Genomic DNA, 23,106 nt, shown 5'->3' with positions numbered 1-23,106 from the left:
GTGGTCCTCGGGGGCGTCCAGTTGCTCGGGGCTGTCAGTTCGCTGGTGTTTCTGGAAGGCCTCTGTGCTGGGGTAGTTGGAATGAGACTCGTCCCTCTCTGAGACCGCGAATTCCCAAGCCCGGGGAAGGGGTGGACGCAGAGCGCAGAAGGTGCAGAGGTGGTCTGACTCTGGAGGTGGCAGAGGAGCCCAGCGGTGGGCGTGTTTCCCGCTGCCCAGAGGAAGGGCTGGCAGTCCGACCCTGGACGCCGATGGGAGGTGCTGGAGGCGGCTGTGCGCCCGCCGGGCGGGAGGGGTCAGCCCTGCCGCCTGCACGCGGCCGCCCCGCGACCCAGCGCGGTCTCTAACGCTGTCTGTCGCCAGCTGCCCCGCTGTGTCTCGCGTAGCTTCTGTCTAACCCGTGTGTGGTAGCAGCCCCTCCCTGTGCCCTGTGAACACGGAAGCGCCATCGCCATGCTGTTGTGTGTCTCCCCTTCAAGAACTGGGTTTCCCTTGAGGAGAATACAGAGGTTCTCAGCCCTGGGATTTGTCCACGCGGTCGAGACCAGGCCCCCACCCTTTTCACGGCACATGAAAATTTCATTTCGGTTTCCTGAACCCAAGGAGAGAATGACGAATTTCGATGCTCTCCGTTTCTGGACTCTTATCAGCCGGGTTCCCAGGGAGCGAGAGACATCCCGAATAGCACACAAAGCCCGCATGAGCGCTCCACCCTCCTGAGTCCCGAGCCATCCTGGCCTTGCGCGGAGCCTGTGTGTCCTAACTCCAAACGATCATGGGTTCTTAAAGACGACTATTGGAATCTGGAGTGGCAGTAGGCCTTCCAAAGCCCAGTGGTTGCTGGAGACAGATCTGAAGCTACTCCTAAACACTCAGGGCTGCCTCCAGGGCCGCAGTCTAGGGCGTATTTTTCCACAAGCGAAGCCCACGTCTGTTCGCCCTCCCCACGCTCTGTCTTTCCCGTGTAACAAGGTGTTTTGTGTGTGTGTGTGTGTGGCAGGTGGCAGGTTCAAGAAAGAGATTGTCGTCGACGGACAAAGCTATCTGCTGCTGATCCGAGATGAAGGTGGCCCCCCAGAGGCCCAGGTGAGTACAGCACCCACACTGGGGACCCACGTGCACCTCTCGCTCCTCCTTGAGGTTCTGACTCCACAGGTGTGCACAGAAGAGGTGAGAGAGCGGTCCCTGAAAATGTTTCCTGTGACTGAGGTTTTTCAGTTCAGTTCAGTCGCTCAATCGTGTCCGACCCTGTGACCCCATGGACCACAGCATGCCAGGCCTCCCTGTTCATCACCAGCTCCTGGACTTTATTCAAACTCATGTTCATTGAGTTGGTGATGCCATCCAACCATCTCATCCTCTGTTGTCCCCTTCTCCTCCTGCCTTCAATCTTTCCCAGCATCTGGATCTTTTCCAATGAGTCAGTTCTTCACATCAGGTGGCCAAAGTATTGGAGTTGCAGCTTCAACATCAGTCCTTCAAATGAAAAGTCAGGACTGACCTCCTTTAGGATGGACTGGTTGGATCTCCTTGCAGCCTAAGGGACTCTCAAGAGTCTTCTCCAACACCACAGTTCAAAAGCATCAATTCTTCAGCACTCAACTTTCTTTATAGTCCAACTCTCACATCCATACATGACAACTGGAAAACCATAGCCTTGACTAGACGGACCTTTGTTGGCAAAGTGTTGTCTCTGCGCTTTCATATGCTGTCAAGTTTTGGGGAGAGGCTAATTCTGTTTTTCCTTCAGGCTGAAACCTGGAGGGGCAGTTTGGTCTATGTGGCTGATTTTCCCTTTGTGCTTCTAAGAAGGAAGGAAGAGCAGATGTTGCGCTGATTTGTCAACTCGGTGGCAGTGGCATCTGGACGTTTCTATAGCTTCCCACCCTTTTCTTATAAACGTTTCATCTCGAGAGCATGCTAAGTCACTGCAGTCATGTCTGACCCTTTGTGACCCCCATGGACAGTAGCCCGCCAAGCTCCTCTGTCCAAGGGACTCTGCAGGAGAGAATACTGGAGTGGGTTGCCGTTTCCTCTGGAGCAGTGCAGTCACTTAGAAAGCTGGGTGGAATTGGAAATCTGAACACCACCACCAGGCTGCCCACTAGGCTTCACAGCCCAGGTCATTCACCACTGAAAACCAGAAGCTGCAGCATGGTGTGACTTCTTTGAGAGTTCCTTGGAAAATGGGCATTGTGGAGGGAAAAAAAAAAGACCAGCCTGAGTGTGAAAAATTTATTTCTTTGGTTTACTCACTCCCTAGTTTATGGTTTTATTTCTATAATAATTTACCAGCTAAATGCTTTAAAGGAGGTAAGGGCTAGTAGTAGTCAAGACTGATTACTGCAGACTTAATATCAAAAAATATCCCAGGTGTTCTTTCTTCAACTTACCCGTTTGTGAAAGTACACGTAAATTTAGTGATTTCAGTGAACAGTGTTGAATATGGGGGTTGTTAAAGAGTTGTTAAAGAGTTAAGAGTTCTAGAAGGAACTTCATACACTGAGCGGTGTGTGGCTCTACAGAAATATGGTGTGGAGTTACCAGGTTCCAGTGAGCCTATAGTGTCGCTGATTATAAGCTATGCCAATATTTAAAAGAAAAATACTGTCAACTCATGAAAGAAAGCAGTCCTTAAGGTATGTTCTGATAGCAAAGATGTGAAAGTATGGAAAAGATTTCTTTAGCTTTGATGAAACAGCGTAGTCAATGATAGTAATAAGGAAACATTAAAGACAGGTTGAACATGGGAAAAGCAGGTTATGAAGCTGCGAGAGCTCCTGGTCAGTGCATATCGGTGACTCCGAGCAGGACTGGCTTGCCGTCTGACAGTGTCCGGAAGGTCTGCGATGGCAGTGAAGCTAAATGGCTCTTAGTCGACCTTCGCCCGTCGGGCGTCTGTCCTGCAGTCACGAAGGCTCCCTCAGCAGCGGCTGGGGACAGGTGAATGAAGTAGGTGAAGTGTGGGGGTCACCTGGGGTGATTTTCCGCCTTTCCAGCTCATACACGTCTCAGAGCGTGCAGGGGCAATTTCACACTCGGAGAGCACACCTCGGCTCCAACCGTCAAGAGTCTAAGAAGAAAGTTGCGTGCAGACACGCGTGTCGGAGCTGGCCGAGTGGCTTCAGGGCCGCTGCTGTCCAAGGTCGCTGCCCAGGGATGGACACCGGTGGGTCAGAGAGGCACAGACACGGCGCTTTTTTCCCTGACTCCAGTGGTAGACCAGCGAGCCGGCCGCCCTGGACCAGAGTTAGTGATGAGACCTGTCCCCAAGGGTTCCAGGTCCACCCTGGAGAGGGAACTCCAGCTTGAGGACCTGGGGGCTCAGCGCACCACTCTACCCTGAAGGCCTCAGCAGCCGTGATCATCACTGTTCCTGCTGTCTAGGCGGCATCATCTGAACTTCAGGCTTAGTTTTGTCCTGTCACATAAAATCTCCACGGGCAACTGAATACCCTTCTCATTTCTATGTAGAAGTCAGAGCTTGGGCTTCCCAGGTGGCGCTAGAGGTAAAGAACCCACCCGCCAATGCAGGAGACGTAAGAGATGCCAGTTTGATCCCTGGATCAGGAAGATCCCCTGGAAGAGGGCATGGCAACGCACTCCAGTGTTCTTGCTTGGAGAATCCCATGGACAGAGGAGCCGGGAGGGCTGCAGTCCATAGGGCTGCAAAGAGTAGAACACGACTGACGCGACTTAGCACGCGAGCTTAACCAGCGGGAACCGTCCCCGAATGTGTTAGAGCTGACGCCTTGACCATCAGAACTTGTGTTGGAGCTGCAGCTTCTTTTAGAGAAAGCACGTGGGATTTTTTCCCCCGCATTTGCACTTGGGTCTTTCATTAAAGAGGAGGGCATCAGGCTCCAGATGGTGCCTGGTGCCATGTGTGTGACCCTGGGGAGCTCTGAGTCCTGGGGTGCTTTGCTCACTTGGCTCCAACTTTACAAGGTGACTGTGGGTATCACATGAGCTGACTTGTTCCTCCAGCTGATTTGCCAGAAAGAGGGTCTGATGTGAGTTCAGCTGGATGCAGGTAAAACAAGGATAAAATGATAACAGAGCCGGGCTGCTGTGGGGCTTTCGTCTTCCCCCCTCCTTTTTGCTCATTTTGTTCACTGGTTTGGTTAATGTCTCTGGCTGTTGCTGCTCAGTCACTTCAGTCGTGTCCGACTCTGTGCAACCGCATAGACGGCAGCCCACCAGGCTCCCCCGTCCCTGGGATTCTCCAGGCAAGAACACTGGAGTGGGTTGCCATTTCCTTCTCCAATGCATGAAAGTGAAAAGTAAAAGTGAAGTCGGTTAGTCGTGTCCAACTCTTCGCGACCCCATGAACTGCAGCCCACCAGGCTCCTCCGTCCATGGGATTTGCCAGGCAAGAGTACTGGAGTGGGGTGCCGTCGCCTTCTCCAAATGTCTCTGGCAGTGGGTCGTAATTCCCACGAAGGGTGCTGTAATTCATCTGCGGCAGATCTTGACAATATGAAGACCTCTTCTGTTGACAGAGTCGTTGGCCCTGGGCGTGGAGGACTTCTGAGCCGTGGGCCCCCAGAGGAGGAGGGCCAGGGTCGCAGCGCGGCTTCCTGGGGGGCTCTGCAGGCAGTTTAGGGTGCAGCAGGAAGCTGCAGGGTCGCCCCGCCTATCGGCACCCACGTCGGCTCTGCGCACTGGGTGCTTCCCATCAGCTGAGTCGGGACGGGGGTGGACATTCCCGTGGGGAAGAGGGTCTGATTTGACTTGGGAGACACGGTGGCCTGGGTGGGAAGCAGGCGCGGGCCCCATCCCAGGTGCGGGCCCCGTCCCAGGTGTGTTGTTCCAAGGATAAGGGCGTTAGCGATGCTTCAGAAGCGGGTTTCGGTAGAAGCTGGATGCCATGCGTGGCCCCCCTGCCCATGCTCACGAAGGTGGCCCGGTGCTGCTCCTTCCCTCTGTCTCCTCGCTCCTCGCCCCCTGCTCACCTGCCCTCTTTCTCCCCAGTTTGCCATGTGGGTGGACGCCGTCATATTTGTCTTCAGCTTGGAGGACGAGATCAGTTTCCAGACCGTCTACCACTACTACAGCCGCATGGCCAGCTACCGGAACACGAGTGAGATCCCGCTGGTCCTGGTGGGGACCCAGGGTGAGTGGCATCTCCGGGCAGGTGGGGCTCACGGGGCTCTGGCCGCTGAGCCGTCAGTGGCTTCCTGGCTTGTATTTTCAGAGACGGGGCCAGTTTGCAGAAGGTCTAAAGAAGAAATAATTTCCTGCTGAAGTCTTAATTTTTTTTAATTTATTTATTTATTTTTACTTTACAATATTCTATTGGTTTTGCCATACATCAGCATGAATCCGCCACAGGTGTACACGTGTTCCCAATCCTGAACCCTGTTCCCACCTCCCTCCCCATACCATACCTCAGGGTCATCCCAGTGCACCAGCCCCAAGCATTCTATATCCTACATCAAGCCTAGACTGGTGATTTGTTTCTTGTATGATATTGTACATGTTTCAATGCCATTTACAGGGAGAAACCCTGAAATGGCAATCATCCTGTCTCCTCATTTGGTTCAGCAGAGAAATCACTTGGCAACTTCAAAACAAAACACACTGCTACACCCCCAAGGGCTTCAGAAAGAAAGAAAGTCTAATTTCTATATTAGGGCATCTTAATTCTGTCTGTCATAAAGTAATGTGATTTATAAGCAACCTAAAAAGTTACTTCTGTTAACGTTTGCAACTTTAAAACTGATTTTTCATACATTGCCGAGTTTCGTTTTATTCTACTGTATTTCTTAATGTCTTCTGATCCAAATCTCATTTTTAGCAGATCCCTCAGAGAGCATACAATCTTACTGCATGGGTATGTTTTGTATTTTTTTCTCTAGGTCACATAAAACTTGATCTCTTAGTAAAGTGACATCACCTAGGACGCTCTTGGTCATAGATTCATTGACGTGCTGGTATCTGCTGGGGACTTAACTAAGGGGTCACAGGGATTGTTTTAGAAAGTCAGATGAAAGTGCAAGTCGCTCAGTCGTGTCCGATTCTTTGCGACCCCATGGGCTATACAGTCCATGGAGTTCTCCAGGCTGGAATACTGGAGTGTAGGTAACCATTCCCTTCTCCAGGGGAGCTTCCCGACCCGGGGATTGAACCCAGGTCTCCCGCATTGCAGGCAGATTCTTTACCAGCTGAGCCACCAGGGAAACCAGATGAAGGTTAACTTTACAACCGCTTTGTCAGAAAAAAGAGGAACTTAAAAAACAATCACGTCCAAGAAACCCTGGATTTATCCCTACGTTTCTTGGTGCAGGTTCTGTTTTTGTTGATTCCTTTGGAATAAGCACATCCGATCTGCCCTTGCATGCCCTGACGTGAGACTTCTTCAGATAAGAAACTCGCTGTGTTTGAGCAGCAGGACCAGTTAGCTATATGCAGGGCACCAGGTCTGATGTAATGGAGAGCAGGCGGGATAAGCCAAGATCATGGAGTGGGGAAGTGTGCTGGGAGGAAAAAAAAATGTGGAATAAACTGAAAGCATCTTCTCAGGGCGCTAGATGTAAAATGTGAGTTGGGGTTTCATGGAGAGGACCTCACCCCCATCTTGCCCCCCGCCAAGCATATATGTCGTGACCAGTGGTCTCATAACTGACGCCTTCAGAGTAGAGGTGGGTTTAGACCAACTTGGGACATCAGTTCAGTTCAGTCTATTCAGTCGCTCAGTCGTGTCCAACTCTTTGCGACCCCATGAACCACAGCATGCCAGGCTTCCCTGTCCATCACCAACTCCCGGAGTTCACCCAAACCCACGTCCATTGAGTTGGTGATGTCATCCAGTCATCTCATCCTCTGTCTTCCCCTTCTCCTCCCACCTTCGATCTTTCCCAGCATCAGGGTCTTTTCCAGTGAGTCAGCTCTTTGCATCAGGTAGCCAAAGTATTGGAGTTTCAGCTTCAACATCAGTCCTTCCAATGAACACTCAGGACTGATCTCCTTTAGGATGGACTGGTTGGATCTCCTTGCAGTCCAAGGGACTCTCAAGAGTCTTCCCCAATACCACAGCTCCAAAGCATCAATTCTGCACTCAGCTGACATGCGAGATTTTTAATGCCCAACGCGCCCTCTAGTGGTCACTGTGAGACAAGGCGCACCCGCAAGGAGCCCTTGGTTTGTGTTCGGACACGTTCAGGATTTGGTGTTTGACTTCCTAAAAAAAAAAATTTTTTTTTTTAAACTTCTTATTTTGTATTGTGTTATAGCTGATTAACAGACAATGTTGTGATACTTTTGGATGTGAAGGGACTAAAACTTCTTGACACATAACGTTTTATAGTGGGCAGCTCATCTAAAATCAGATCTTGCTTTTCCAAGCTGCCTGGAGATCAAGGCAGTTAATTTTCAGTAAGCCACCTCTCCCTGCAGGCCTGCCCAGGGCATTTGTGAGCCAAAGCGCAGTCTGTGTGGGCATCTCCTTACTGGCTCCCTGGGTTCAGGGGTCTACACTCAGGACACACAATGTCTTTGTGCAGTAGGGTCCCCAGAGTAAAGGGAAGATAGGCATTCTGTCCAAGCCAGAAAGCTACCTTGACCAGTTTGCTCTTTCTTCTTTAGCTGTGTGTTTGGGTGTAGAGAGTGGTGAGTCTGGGGCCCACGCAGACCCGGGCTCCCTGCCTCTGGACTGCCGTTGTCCTTGACGCTGCCAGGCTTTGGAGGGAGGAAATCTCACTGGGCCCTGGGGCCATCCGTGGGCACAGCATTGTCGAGCACGTGGCTGGTTTCCTTCCTTCTGTTTCCATGTATGGCCCACCTTCCTGAGGTCCTGCTGGGGTGGTCGGCAGGTCTTTGCTGGCCGCTGACCTTGGAGGTGTGTGTCGCCTCTGTGTGTCCCGCCCCAGCTGAAGGGGTATCCGACCACGTCTCCCGCTAGGATGATCCGGGTCTCGGGGGGCCCTGGAGACGGCTCCATAGGCTGGGGAAGTCCCACCGAGGGCCCTGAAGGCAGAAACCAGCCCCCTTTCATTCCCTCAGTTTTATAAGCATCTGTGCCTGGAGAGCTTGTCTCAGACCTGTTGGGATTTCAGCAAAGCCATGCCCCAAAGGAGCAGGACTTGAGTGTTTTCAGGAGAGACAGTCCTCACCTGAGGGGTCATTACCCAGACCTCCGATTCCCAGAGCACCCCAGAAGCCCCCATGGTGGGAAGGTGGAGTGAGCGTGGGTTTCTGGAAAGTTCTACCCTCGGGGACCATTAGCTCCTTGTGGGTTTGCGTTCTGTGAACCCTGTACACAGATCCTGCCGCTGTGCAGAGTGCATGGGGCCTCAGAAACAGAGGTGAGGGCATCTCAGATTCCCCCCGACCCCCCCACCCCGAGGTGGCTGGGGCCTGTGGCCCCGTCGGAGGTTAGGGGGTGCCGAAGATGAAGGAGAATCAAGTTCATTGTTCAAGGACACGTGGGGTGCGGGGCCTCACCCGGCAGTGGGTGGACGCGCTCTCTCTTGGGGAACTGGAGGATGTTCATCAGGGCTGAGGCGATGGTGTTTGTTAAACATGGCCTGTTTTAGAGACGGGCCAGTTGCATTGATTTAAGGGTGAAACCTGAGCTGTAAAAAAAAAGATGTAGAGTCTCAGGAGTGAAACAGCAGGCAAAAAGAGTGCTCCAGGGTAGGGTCTGTTTCTGACACGTGACGCCGAGTCGTGGAAGCCAGATGGGACAGAAATGGGGTGGGCACCCACCAGGGAAGGAGGCCTGGGTTATTGTGGGAACTCCGGTCAGGATAAATTCTAAGCTGGATTAATGCTCTGTGCATTTAATTTCTAGTTTACATACACCACAGCATTTGAAAATCCTTAGTTTCTAACTGTTTTTCTACTATTTTCTTAAAAGATGTTTCCACCTTAAAAAAAATACTTCTTTTCCTTAGGTGTTATGAAACCCAAGTCAGGTTTATTAATCTGTAGGTGAGACAGGATGAGATACTGTTTGAATTAATCCCTCTGACAGGCCTTGCCAGGAGTCTGAGTCATAGTTTTCCTGGGGGTCATTCAGAACTGTCAGTTAAACCTGTTCCATGGGGCTAGGGAAAACAAACAGGGAATAAGGAAAAAGAGAAAGTGAAAACAAAATCGGTGTATCATTCCCTGGAGATGCCTCCCTTATTTAATACTGAAAAAGCTGAGAGCCTTGTGCATTTCCTATGCTGCGGCAAACATTTAAGAGGTTATTGGTGTCTTATCTGCTGCTGTTTCCGGGACTAGCGGAGAAGACTTCCGCGGGTGGGCTTTTCTTTAAAGAGCTCTTGGCTGTTTCCTGTACCTCGGGAGCCTTCACGCCCGCAGGAAAAATGCCACGTCAGGAACAGTCCCTGAAAAGCGTGTTTCGTCCCTGAAAAGCCCATTTCGTCTCACGGTAGCACCGTGGCTGGAGCATCTGGGCCTTGTGTGCCGGGCGCGTGGCTGCCCCCCTCCCCCTCCCCCTCCCCGCAACTCGGGAGTCATGGAACGGATGCAGCAGGGGGCTCATGCAGGCCAAGCTAAAAACAAATAGCGGGGGCGCGGGGTTCATTTTATCGGGAGACCAGTGGCTGGTGCCTGATGTCTGTTTTGCTGCCCAGATCTCCTCATCTGTACACAGGTCCTGCAGGAGGTAGGGGTGTCCCCTGCCCACCAACCCAGGCCATCTGCTCAGACCCGACGTGGCTCCTACACTTGTCTATGGCCCCCTCTAGCGCCCCAGGTCACTTGTCACCCCTGCTCTCAGCCTTGGATCGCCCTTAAACCTGAGATGCTCGGCCACCCTCTGCCCTGGACCCCTGCCACCCTGCGCCACCTCCTGCAGCCGGGCTTCTTTGACCCCTGCCCTCCCAACCCATCTCCCGCCTGCGCCCCACCTATACCCCTGGTCCCTTCTTGGCTCTGTCTCACTTTCCGCCCCTTTCCCGGCTGACCTGACACCCACTCCATGAGAGCGCAGGCTTCTGTCCCTCTGGTTCGCTGGGGTTTCCCTGTACCCGAACAGGACAGGCACCTGCGGGGGCTCCGCGAGCATGTGTCCAGCGGCCGAGGCCGCCTGGAGGCGTTGCTGCTGGTGGAGGGGTGTGTTTCGCGGGCACCTGTGCATAGATGGCCACTGCCCGTAGTGACCGTGCAGTTTTCTTCGGGAACCACATTTATTTAACCCTCACGCTTCCCTCCCCTGGTGGCTCAGATGGTAAAGAATCCACCTGCAATGCGGGAGACCCAGGTTTGGCTCCTGGGTCGGGAAGATCCCCTGGAGGACATGGCAACCCACTCCAGTATTCTTGCCTGGAGAATCCCATGGACAGAGGAGCCTGGGGGGCTACAGTCTGTGGGGTCACAGAGTCAGACGCGACTGAGTGACTAACACTGTTGCATTTCAGCCTTCCCTCCCGGTCTTTGCGGACATGCTTTTATCTCCTGTTCAGGACCAGGGCCCTCTGGGACAGCTGGCCATGTGATGTCTGAGCTGAGTGGGGATGAACTGTGGTCTGATCACTCCAGGTCCTGAGAACGATCCCCTCACTGCTGAGGGACGGGCTTAGAGCTCCATGGGGCCGCGGGTGGCGGGGCGCCTTCAGGCTGCTTGGGGTCACCCTGTCGCCTCTTGTCCGTCTGTTGCAGACGCCATCAGCTCCACCAACCCGCGGGTCATCGACGACGCCCGGGCGCGGAAGCTCTCCAGCGACCTGAAGAGGTGCACGTACTACGAGACGTGCGCCACGTACGGGCTGAACGTGGAGCGGGTCTTCCAGGATGGTAAGTACGCGCCGTGCGGGGGGCGGGGGCCTGCGCCCTGCCTGCGGGAGGGGTCCCTCAGCGCCGGGCCGCGCTCAGGGGACCACTGAGCATCTGCTCTGAGACAGTCCAGCAGCCAGTTCCGTGTGTCCCGTGGGTGACCTTTATCATGGACCGTTCTTCATGCACAGAACATGCAAGACACACGCACATGCGGCATCATTTCTGCTTCACTGTGGATGCTCAGTCTTCATTTGACCCCTTTAAAAAAAAAAGGTTTAAATGGCAGCAAGTGAAGAAGAACTAAAGAGCCTCTTGATGAAAGTGAAAGAGGAGAGTGAAAAAGTTGGCTTAAAGCTCAACATTCAGAAAACGAAGATCATGGCATCCGGTCCCATCACTTCATGGGAAATAGATGGGGAAACAGTGGAAACAGTGTCAGACTTCATTTTGGGGTGCTCCAAAATCACTGCAGATGGTGACTGCAGCCATGAAATTAAAAGACATTTACTCCTTGGCAGGAAAGTTATGACCAACCTAGACAGCATATTCAAAAGCAGAGACATTGCTTTGCCAACAAAGGTCTGTCTAGTCAAGGCTATGGTTTTTCCTGTGGTCATGTATGAATGTGAGAATTGGACTATAAAGAAAGCTGAGCACCGAAGAATTGATGCTTTTGAACTGTGGTGTTGGAGAAGACTCTTGAGAGTCCCTTGGACTGCAAGGAGATCCAACCAATCCATCCTAAAGGAGATCAGTCCTGAGTGTTCATTGGAAGGACTGATGTTGAAGCTGAAACTCCAGTACTTTGGCCACCTGATGCAAAGAGCTGACTCATTTGAAGAGACCCTGATGCTGGGACAGATTGAAGGTGGGAGGAGAAGGGGACGACAGAGGATGCGATGGTTGGATGGCATCACTGACTCAATGGGCATGGGTTTGAGTGAGCTCCGGGAGTTGGTGATGGACAGGGAGGCCTGGTGTGCAGCAGTCCATGGGGTCGCAAGGAATCAGACGTGACTGAGCGACTGAACTGACTGAAAAGTTTCATGTTAGGAAGACAGGAAACAGAACAGAGTCAGGTCTGGCCAAAAGTAACAGCACCTTAGGCCTGGTGGCAGCAGCCAGCGCCAGCGTTTGGAGGTTACTTCTTGTTGTCGCCTCAGTCTTGATCTCTCACCTCCAGGACGGCCATGCCTCAGGTGGGAAATTCTCCTGAAGGAGCTGAAGGTTGCCTGAGGGATAAACAGTCGTGGACAGGTTCTTGATGGCAGATGAGATGCTGGAGGCGAGCGGGGGAGTGCAGGTGGAGAGGAGCGGGAGTTGGGGGGTGGGGAGGCGGTCAGCAGGGAGGGGGCGATCTCCCTGACTCCCCCAGGTCTGGGCTGGGGGGCCTGGCAGTGGTTAGCATCCCAGGCCTGGGACAAGGATGCTCCTGGCAAAGGGTCCAGTTTCTGATGGGAGGTGTGGGAAGCGAATCCTCGGCCTCTGCCCCTTCTGGGTGAATCTGGGTTAGACCGAGCTTCGCATCCCCAGCTTTGGTACCAAGGCATGTTGGGGGCTGAGCAGGGTGGCTGGGCAATCTCCTCAGAGATTCCCTTACTGCCGGGGTCCCAGAGTCTCGTGGTGCATCGGTCTTGGGGAGACTGCTCGAGCCAGGAAGAGCGGCAATGCAGGGTTGCTCGCAGCACGGCTCCAAACCAGGCAACGTATGCTCTCCTTTTAAATGTCCAAGCGAGTTTTCAGATGAAATCGCAGGAGTTCCGCGCTTGCTTTCATCATTTCATTAAATTTCAAACCTTGGCATCCATTTTTTAACTTTGCATTTTCTTCCACTTGCCTCATCAATCAGCTGCTTTGTAAGCTTGCCCTCTCTTTCCGCTTGTCTGCCTCACAGGTAATCATCAGCCTCTTCTGTGTCTCAGCACGTTTCTCCTGTTTGGTCCCTGCCTACCCCTTACAGCTCAGGATTCCACTGATGACAGCCCCAGACCCTGGGATCCTGTGTCCCCTTCATCCCTCACCTTACGTTTACGTGGACCGTCCCCACCTGTGCTGGGGAGCAGACCTCCCCCCTCCCGCCCAGAAAATCATGCAGAGCCAGCGTCTGCGGCTCCTTGGACCTTAGTGAGCAGATGCAGAACCGTGCAAGGAAGCACGCAGGCTCCCCGAGTGGTGACCTCCGGCGGGCAATTTAGCTGTCAGCCATGCAAGAGCAGACACCCCCAAGGGGTTACGTGATGAAAGGTCCCCAGACGGGACCCAGGGTCCAAGCCCGGCCCGCAGCCTGTCTCTAATAACGGGCTTTTTTGCTTACCAGGCTGCAGGGGGGCTGGGTTGCCCCGTGGGTGTGACCACAGAAGTGAGTGGTTCCTGTGATATCTGGTGGCCGAGGGAGTCCCGGATACTCGCTCCGTGGCCCTTCACAGGACTCCTGCCCATCCCTGATGGCAGTTCAGCTCAGTCGCTCAGTCCTGTCTGACTCTTTGCAACCCCGTGGACTGCAGCACACCGGGTCTCCCTGTCCATCATCAACTCCTGGAGCTCAGACTCATGTCCACCTCATGTCCAAACTCACGCTCATTGAGTCAGTGACGCCATCCAACCGTCTCACCCTCTGTCATCCCCTTCTCCTCCCACCTTCAGTCTTTCCCAGCATCAGGGTCTTTTCCAGTAAGTCTGTTCTTCACATCAGGTGGCCAAAGTATTGGAATTTCAGCTTCAGCATCAGTCCTTCCAAAGAACATTCAGGACTTATTTTCTCTAGGATGGACTGGTTGGATCTCCTTGCAGTCCAAGGGACTCTCAAGAGTCTTCTCCAACACCACCGTTCCGACATAGAGGATCTTTTCCATGTGACGGCTTTGCTTGTACATTGATGGAGGTTTGCAAACGTGACCTCTCCATGAATAAATGAATTCAGCTCATACATAATAAGCTGGTTAATACTCAAGGATGACGAGTGATGAAGCTTCCCCGCAGGGCTTCCAGAACATCCCAGGCAGTGGGCAGGTCCCCTGTGTGCTGGGGCACGCCTCTCTCACCCTCACGGTGGACCCCAGGCAAGGGGAGCAGGAGGAGGGATCTTTCCAGAAGTCACTGGGCAGAACCCCACAGTGTCTCCTTGCTGTGACAGCTGCTCAGTGAGTCCACTGTGAAGCAAGTTCAGCCCGAAGTGTGAGCTTGCACAGGCTTGGATTTCCCGTCTGTTTGTTATTACTCTAGCAGTTGCCATTAAGTGTTTGAATTGTACAGAGTCTTCAAAGGAAATAACATCTGCAGCACTGCAGCTTCCATCTCTATAGTGATCTTTATCCTTAAAATATTTTTATTTACATGCAAATAAGTTTTTTAAAGTAAAACTAGGGTTTTTGTGTATGTATGTGTGTGTGTGTGTTTGTTTGTGAAGTTGCTCAGTTGTGTTCGACTCTTTGTGATCCCATGGTCTATAGCTTACCAGGCTCCTCTGCCCATGGAATTTTCCAGGCAAGAGTACTGGAGTGGGTTGCCATTTCCTTCTCTAGGGGATCTTCCCGACCTATGGATCGAGCCCAGGTCTCCCGCCTTGCAGGCAGACACTTTACTGTCTGAGCCACCAGGGAAGGCCCTCTGTTTTATACAATAATTAGATGACATGTATTTTAATTTGTTGATCATCAGCTCTTTCATTGTTAGTTGGTAAAAGTAGGTGTCAGCCAAGTGGGGAGTATTCTCAGTACTTAGAAGTAATTAACAACAGCCATCCATTTTAATCTTCCAAGAGAAAAAACTGGGAAGTTCTGTAGCTAAAGAACTCAAGAAGAGTCATGTAGCTCAACCAAAGGCCCTTGCCTTCACTGAGCCCCAGTCTGGGAGCCCAGAGCCCGGAGCCTTAACCACATTATTAGAACAAAGCACCATGGGCTTACCTGGCGGCTCGGTGGTAAAGAATCCGCCTGCCAGTGCAGGAGACATGGGTTCGATCCCTGGTCCAGGAAGATCTCACATGCTGCAGGCAACTAAGTCCCCACAACTAGAGAAAAGCCCGCACAGCAGCAAAGACCCGCGCAGCTAAAATTAAAAATAAAATTCAAAAGTAAGCATTTGGGTCCCTCAGGCGGGAGGGTGGGGTTGGGGGTGAAGGGCGTGTGTTTAGCTCACAGATTCACTGTCCATTCATGGACTCAAGTTTATCTGGATTTCTTTCTTCTTTTACTTCAGTTCAGTTCAGTTGCTCAGTCGTGTCCGACTCTTTGCAACCCCATGAACTGCAGCACGCCGGGCCTCCCTGTCCATCACCAACTCGGAGTTATCCAAACCCACGTCCAACGAGTCAGTGATGCCATCCAACTATCTCATCCTCTGTCGCCCCCTTCTCCTGCCTTCAGTCTTTCCCAGCATCAGGGTCTTTTCCATTGAATTGGCTCTTCACATCAGGAGGCCAAAGTATTGGACTTTCAGCTTCAGCATCAGTCCTTCCAATGAATGGGCAGGGTTGATTTCCTTTAGGACTGACTGGTTTGATCTCGTTGCTGTCCAAGGGACTCTCAAGAGTCTTTTCCAGCACCACAGTTCAAAAGCATCAATTCTTCTGCACTCAGCCTTCTTTACAGTGCAACTCTCACATCCATCTATGACTATTGGAAAAACCATAGATAAAATAATAAAGTGGCTCCAATGAATAAATACATTTTCTTTTCCAAAGGAATACTTTCAAAGATTTTTCATGTTCAAAAGCAAGCCATGTGTGTCTACACATATAAATATATTTAATATATATTGACAAGGTGAACTTGTGAGTTGCCATCTGATAATACATACTTTTTATCATTTGTAGTGATGACTGATACTTATATCACGGTTTAAGGGCTTATGATGTAAGAAAGATCTTACAAGGCCTGGAAACTGCCTTCTTTGTGGGGTGGCTTCCTGCAGTCAGACCAGACTGCTGGTGCCAGGCCAGTATGTCCTTTTTCTGTCTTCATGGCACCTCTGTGCCCACCAGGGTCACGGACACACCCCCTCCCCAGTCCCACAGCCACTGCCCGCTCTGCAGTGAGAGCTGGATATGCCGAATTTCCTGGGCCAGATGGGTGGTTAGTGTCTGTTAGGATGGGGCAAAAAAGGTTCAGCTGCTTGAGTTACACTGTTTAAAGGGGTTTACTAGTTTGCTGGGAAAGATTGAGGGCAGGAGAAGGGGACGACGGAGGATGAGATGGTTGGATGGCATCACTGACTCAATGGACATGAGTTTCGGTGGACTCTGGAAGTTGGTGATGGACAGGGAGGCCTGGCGTGCTGCGGTTCATGGGGTTGCAAAGAGTTGGACATGACTGAGCGACTGAACTGACTGACTAGTTTAAAATTCTCCAAGAACAGGGATGACATGAAAACGGTTACCTGCCTAGGGTGATGCTCAGTGGAGGGTGGCAGGTAGAAAAGGAAGATGGTCATCAGGCTCGTCTAAGTTAGCTGTTTGCGTCTAAGAAGGTGCTCTGACCCTGGTTTGATGGCTTCCCTGCTGTCGTCATTAAGCACGGGTGTCACCGGCTGTCACTGCCTGGCAGCTCTTTACATGATCTAATCCACTAGAAATTAGAATTTGCAGGTTGTCCCTGAAAAGGCCACATCTGATTCATCCTTGATAATTTCTCACCGAATTTCAAAGATGCCTGATATGGAGTAGACTTTTGATTGAACCTATGGGTGGAGGGTGTGTGTATAGTGTATAGTAGGGGTGGGGTATGTAGATTTGGTGGGGGGTCTCTCTGTTGGTGTTGTAGCCCTTGTTTATGTTTGAATGAGAAAGTGTGTACATGATTTATAGTAACTATTTTTATAAAGCATCACATTGTCAGTACCACTTGTATATGTGTTTTCAAATTCAGTCAATTTCTTAAGCAAGAAATTAACAAATTGAAATAATGCATGAATGCCAAAACTAAAGTAGCAGCATCTGGTGCAGTAAACTGAATTCTGAGAGAGAACAAAAACAAAAGAAACACTTTTGAGTTACTCTTCAGGAGAGAAAAAAAATTGAGTTCAAGTTCTTAGTGGTGGGAAGTTTTAAACCCATGTGTTATAGGCAAGCCAAGTGTCTGGCAGGTGATTTGTAACCAGATCTTCCAAACACAGTGAACAGGTGGGGAGTGTGTCAAGGTGGGACCAATACCCGGTCTGCATCCACTAATGTGGGGCTAGGAGGTGATGAACCTTGAATAACCCAAGTGTCTGAAAATATGATTATTAATTTGTCACTGGTATGTAATCAGCTTGTCCCTTATCTGAAGTCTCTTTGTCTGGAAGTAAGAGCTTATCTCACATTATGTTCAGTGGGCCCAGAGGACTGACTTTTAAAGGGGAGTGACCTCTTTCGACTATCGATGGATTTGCTTAAAAAATTGGAATTGACATATATACACTTGTTGTTTATATATGTCTGACTCTCTGACCCCGTGGACTGTAGCCCGTCCGGCTCCTCTGTCCATGGGATGTCCCAGGCAAGAATATTGGAGTGGGTTGCCATTTCCTCCTCCAGGGGATCTTCCCAACCCAGGCAGGGATCAAACCCGTGTCTCCTGCATTGGCAGGTAGATTCTTAACCCCTGAGCCACCAGGCAAGCCCATATGTCTGCTGCTATGAATAAAATAGATGACTAATGGGAACCTACTGTTTATCTCGGGAAACTCTACTCAACGCTCTGTGGTGACCTAAATAGAAATGAAATCCAAAAAAGAGGGGATGTGTATATAGGTGGAGCTGACTCACCTGGCTGGACAGTGGAAACAAACATCACATTGTAAAGCAACTGGAGCCCTATAAATTAAAAAAAAAAAAAATCACTTATCCAAAAATGACAGTTTTTAGGTAGAGGGAAATTTCTAGATTATCAGTGTGGCCCCTACTCCACAGCCTGCAGCCACTGGCCATCTCGATACCCAGTCAGGTGTGAAACCTGATAGTTCTTAAACTAGTTTCTGATGCATATAGAAGGGACCGTCACAAGGAGAGGCCTCTCAGTCCTTTAAAACATAACATAGGCGTCACCTTAAAATCTTCATTAGAACTGATGATATTGTAAACAGCAAGAGACAGGACGCCATCTCTCATCTCACGGTGCCGTGGACTGTTGTGTTGACAGAGGCTTTGATCTTTTCTGGCAGTTTGGGTCCCTAAGTCTGGGGCTTTGTCCCGCTGTGCTGCTTTCCGCAGGAGCGGCGAGTGGGCCCCAGTGCTCCTGTGTGCGCAGAAGTGCCTGAATTAACTCCCGCGCTGCCAACTCGAGGTCATTAGGCACACTGTTAGTGGGTGTGCTCTGTTTAGAGCCTCTTGCTCAGAGCCCCTCTTTTGCTCGTAGAGTTAATTTTATCAATGCCACCGAAAATGGTTCTTTGACTGCTTTGCTGCAGCTTGGCATCAGAGCCGTGTTTTGCCCCAGGATTCCTCCTAATGACTTTAGCCAGCTTGAATTAGCTTGAAGTATCATTAATGCATACAAATGGCTTTTATTTTTGTTCATAATCTGTTCATAATGCCGTGGCATTCTGCTCTTTCTAATGTTTTTGAGATGATTAAACGGTGATGTACTTTTTGACCTATTTAACCCTCCAGCAGAGTCTCTGATCAGAAGGACATGAAGATATGATTTCCCTAGGGGAGTCAGAAGTTGTTACCATCTCTGGCTGATGTTTCCAAGTTCTTTGAAGTCTGTTTTTTATAACATTTGTTCACTTACAGAGCATGGCTTTTAGCCAGGTATTTTTAAATGGAAGTACCGTTGATTTACAATGTTCTGTTCATTTCTGGTGTACAGCAAAGTGATTCAGTTACCTCATAGACATTCTTGTCTGTTCTGGTTTATCGTAGGATATTGAATGTCCTGCCCTGTGCCGCACAGTAGGACCTTGCTGTTTTTTATCCATTCTCTATATAATAGTGACATGGACTAACCCACGCCCGCTCCATCCATCCCCCAGCCCCCTCCGCCTGGGCAACCACAAGTCTGTTTTCTGACATAGCCAGATTTTGAGCGACCTTTGCTCACTGAGGAACTGCTCAGGACCCACCAGGTCAGCAGCACCAAATCGGTTCACTTCGCGAAAGATGAAAGTAGTCCTCAGGGGAGGTTGACTTTTACGCTGTGAGATGCTCTGATACGGGACTTGGTACCTTGTCCCCATGGACTTGGGTATTTTTTACATGCCATGTACTGGGTGAGCCTGGCAGACCCTGGCTTCAGAAGTCAGTCGGGGAGCCAGGCTTGGAGCAGATGCTCAGGGTCCCCAGAGACCAAGCTCTGGAGTCCGAGGTTAGTTTGTGTAGTTAGTGTGGAGTGCTGGGAACTTGGTAAAGAGGAGAGCAATGCATTAATACCTTGATCTGTGGTCTTCCCTGAGTCCCGGAAAAGTAAACTGTGGAAAATGGATTGTAAATTTGTCTAGCAGAGACAAAGATGTAAAAACCTTGATGAGTAAGTTTTGAGTTTTATGAGACTTGCCAAAGAAAACAAATAGTTTTTAAAGGATGTGAAATGTGGAAATAAATACCACCGGTCAGATCACCATGCATTGGCTATTATTGTCAAAGCCTGGCGGGATGTGCCATGTGCCATGTGCGTGGATGCCCATGTGTTTGAACAGAGTGTTGGGCTTTGTAATGTTTTGCAGTCCGTTTTTTCACAAAAATACTTTTTCTACAAAATAATTTCTAATTTTTATACTGTATTCCATTGAGTCACTATAACAACTTTTTTGTCCGATCTATTAGACATTTAATGGTCATGTTCCCCTACCCACCCCAGCCATTTATTTACTGTTTTTAGAATTAATGCTTCGGTGGGTGACTCTCTGGCTAAAGCTTCATCTCCATCCTTCATCATTTCTTTGGGACACACCTCTGGATGTCAGATGACTGGTCAGCCACTTGCAAAGCTTTAAAGCCTCAGCCTTGCAGGGAGTCTGAACCAACTCTGGTTTCCTCCAGCAGATGTCTTTTCTGCCCACTGGCCACCCTGGATATTTTCATTTTAAAAGTGCTTATTGTTTATAGACAGAAAATAACCACAGTTCCTAGTGTTTTTTTTTTCAGACATTAACTTCCAACAGGTTTGTGCCTTAATACAAAAGATAAGCGCATTTCCTGCAGTCAGCTGACTTTTTAGGAGGTGGCAGCCAGTCTCCCAGGAGGGATAAAAATACTGTTTTTTTAATAATCTTTCCCTTGCTGCTCCTGCAGAGGTCCTTGCCCTCCCGGTGGACCAGGCAGGTTCTCTGAGCACCCAGCCCCCGCAGCGGGCCACCAGCCCAGAACCTGGTCCCCAGCCCCTGGCAGAGCTGTGACCTCGGCGGCCGGATGCCCTCAGAGCCTTCTCACCAGCCTGCCCGTGTCACTGTGGAGACAGGCGTTCTGGGGGCCTTCTGGGGGAAGCAGGGAGCGCCCAGGCCCTTGGGTGTGGGCCCGCCTCTGACTCCCACACCGGGTGCCCGGGGTGCCCGGGGCTGAGTGTCTCTGTCTCGCGTGCACCTCCGTCTGCAGGGAGCCCTGTGGCCTGACCCTGCTCAGTTCCCAGCACAGCCATAGTGCAGGGAGGCTTTTTTTCCTGTGAACGCTGGAATTTCAGGAAACTCCCTGTGTATACCGTTGTCTGTAAACCGAATGAAACAGTCCTGAGCACCGGTGCAGTCGTCTGGATGTCAGGGAATACTCCCATGCCTGCACCAAGGTTTCACCCTTAAACGGAATACCAGGGTGTCTTCTACATTTAAGTTCTTTTCTTGCCTGGCCTGCAGGCTCGTAGTTCACATCGGGAAGGAGCCGAGGCCTTGTCTTTTCACCCCTCGCTTTACAGACAAGCCAGCAGGACTCATGGGGCCAGTCCAGGCAGGAAGCCCCCTTAGTAGCAAAGCAGAAACTGGAAATGAGGTCTGTATCTGTTGGCAGCACAAGTTTCACCTTTGTCCCGAAAATGTAATTCTTAAAAGCCACTGATTACATTTTTAAACATGGTAGTGAACAAAAGTGCTCCAGCAACTGATCATTCAGTTCAGTTCAGTCACTCAGTCGTGTCCAGCTCTTTGCGACCCCATGGACTGCAGCACGCCAGGCCTCCCTGTCCTTTGCCAACTCCCAGAGCTTACTCAAACTCATGTCCATTGAGTCAGTGATGCCATCCAACCATCTCATCCTCTGTGGTCCCCTTCTCCTCCTGCCTTCAATCTTTCCCAGCATCAGGGTCTTTTCAGATGAGTCAGTTCTTCACATCAGGTGGCCAAAGTATTAGAGTTTCAGCTTCAGCATCAGTCTGTCCAATGAATGTTCAGGACTGATTTCCTTTAGGATTATTTTTTAATGAAAGCCATTTCACCCGTGAGGAACCTTGGCTTAAATGCAGTGCTATAATTATGAATTATAAATCATGAATTATTTCTGATATGCTACCTAACAAAAACACATTCACAGACTGTTTTCTTTACATGATAGGATATGCAGGTAATAGAACTGGATCTGTGACAGGATCTCTGAGATTCAGTGAAAAAAAAAAAATAACAGCAAAAGAGCAGTACTCAGTTTTATAATTTAGTGAGCTGCCACTAGGAGGCATCCTAAGCGCTCATAAGGATGACTCTTGCATAATTACAGCTTTTGTGGTCTCTGCAGAATACAGACATCATAAAACTTAAACCCTGGTGTAAGAGGCGATTTAGACCCTGTAAGAAGATCCAGTCCATAAAGTATGTGAAGCTACTGCGCCAGCAGTGCACGGAGGCAGAAGTGAAAGAAGTTTCATCCGCTCATTGCAATGGGGAGGAGAATAAAATTTTCAAAGAGGAGATGATGTAGTCTGTGGTTAAAGGGACCCAAATCCCTTTTTTTCCTAATTTTGTCTCGCGTCTAACTTTACAGAAGAAGCAAAGAAAGTTTGTGCAAAAGATACACTTATTTTTATATATGGATTTATTATAATAAATGACACAGTAAATTAGTATAATAAATGGACTTACTTGTTCCATCATTCTCATTTGATAGAAGCCACCAAGAGTTCTGTTGACCCAGGCGCCCCACTTTAGAGTCTGCACCCTAGATCGGAAGGCAGGTGGCGCCCAGGCCGCTCACCAGCACCCAGGCAGGGCAGGTGTCTGTGTAGGACTGGGCTCTTCACTCAGCCTGGCAGTTAGAGATGAGACAGATGACAGTCAGGCTGACCTTCCCGGGCAGGAGGGAGGGAGGTGGTCAGTTCGGGGCATCCTAGGTCGTCTTTGCTGTACAGGCAAGCAGCATCACTGAGGGGTCTGCAGGCACCTGCGGTGTTGGGGACCCTTCTGGAGAACAGGCAGTCTCTGCCTCCTCTGTGGGTCGGCAGTGGGCTGGGGGATGCGGACAGGAGAGTCTCTGATGGAAAATGACCCACTTGCCTCGGGCCAGTCTGTGGGTTTCTTGAGATGGTGCTGCTTACTTTCTGCTTCATTTTGTTCTGTTGGTTCATCTCCCCGCTCAGGTTGATAACTTCTCCCTCTTACTTTCTACTTACTTACGTTTTGCTTGCACCCTTTAATTTTTCTCCCACTGCATAATTCCCACTAGACATGGTCGCATCTCAGCTCAGAAGATTTTCAGTTTGTTTGGGAAATGGGATTAGTTACACATTGGGTGCCTCCAGTGAGAAGTGTATCAAGCCACAGGCTTTTCTGAACGGGTGTTCTTTTATCGGGCTACTTACAAATGGAGTGATCAGAATTGACAAAAGAGAATAGAATTTGGAGAGTCCCACGGTTTTCAGTCCTCGGGAGAGTTGGAACAGGGCAGAATATTTTGAGCAAGAAGAGGAGTTGGGTAGAAGTGGGTACATTCACCCGAATGAGATGTGAGATGCCCCCTGGAGGACAGCTTTCACAGACAGGCTTTCAGAACCAGAGGCTGTTTACCAGCCCCTGCCCGTGAGAGACCAGTTAGGGTGTGTGGAGATGGGTTGAGGCCCAAGTTTGCAGGTATTTCCGCTGAGTTCAGTACACTCTTCCTGCATGAAACCACTCGCAAAGGCACCGAGGTCGGTCCACAGGCCTGGCAGAAGGTGAGCTCGGCTCCATTGTGAGGCTGGCAACGCACACATCCTTGAGGGTCAGTGGGCATGAACAGTGTCCCGGGACCCCTCGTATTCTGAGCGAGGGCTCCAGGGGGCTGGACCCCAGCTCAGCCAGAGCAGTCAGCTGCCCCTTTCCGTGTTGGTGTTGCCTGATGAAGCTTTTCCGAAAGAAGGAAAGTCCGCTGCTAAAGGACACGTGGAAGAACAGTGATCTCACAAACATATCTCTGGGGATGAAATATCCTCAGCGAATATCCTGGTGAATCAGGTAATTCAGAATAAACAGGGGTGAAAATGCCTGTAAGATAGATTGGAAACT

General features: G+C 50.4%; 1 protein-coding gene across 10 annotated transcripts in view; it reads left to right on the top strand.

Annotated features, from left to right (window-relative positions):
* The window catches only part of AGAP1 (ArfGAP with GTPase domain, ankyrin repeat and PH domain 1), a 576,306-nt gene that overhangs the window by 217,657 nt on the left and 335,543 nt on the right, over positions 1 to 23,106 (top strand). For all 10 annotated transcript variants that reach the window (XM_060414900.1, XM_027967353.3, XM_027967343.3 and 7 more), the window contains exons 4-6: positions 1,001 to 1,086; positions 4,975 to 5,116; positions 10,615 to 10,749. In XM_060414900.1, coding sequence (XP_060270883.1) covers positions 1,001 to 1,086; positions 4,975 to 5,116; positions 10,615 to 10,749 — 363 coding nt within the window. The remainder of the gene's footprint in view (positions 1 to 1,000; positions 1,087 to 4,974; positions 5,117 to 10,614; positions 10,750 to 23,106) is intronic.

Source organism: Ovis aries, chromosome 1 (genome assembly GCF_016772045.2).
Source record: "Ovis aries strain OAR_USU_Benz2616 breed Rambouillet chromosome 1, ARS-UI_Ramb_v3.0, whole genome shotgun sequence".
NCBI lineage: Eukaryota > Metazoa > Chordata > Mammalia > Artiodactyla > Bovidae > Ovis > Ovis aries.
Note: the sequence above shows the minus strand (reverse complement) of the source record. Positions and strands in the feature narration are given on the sequence as shown.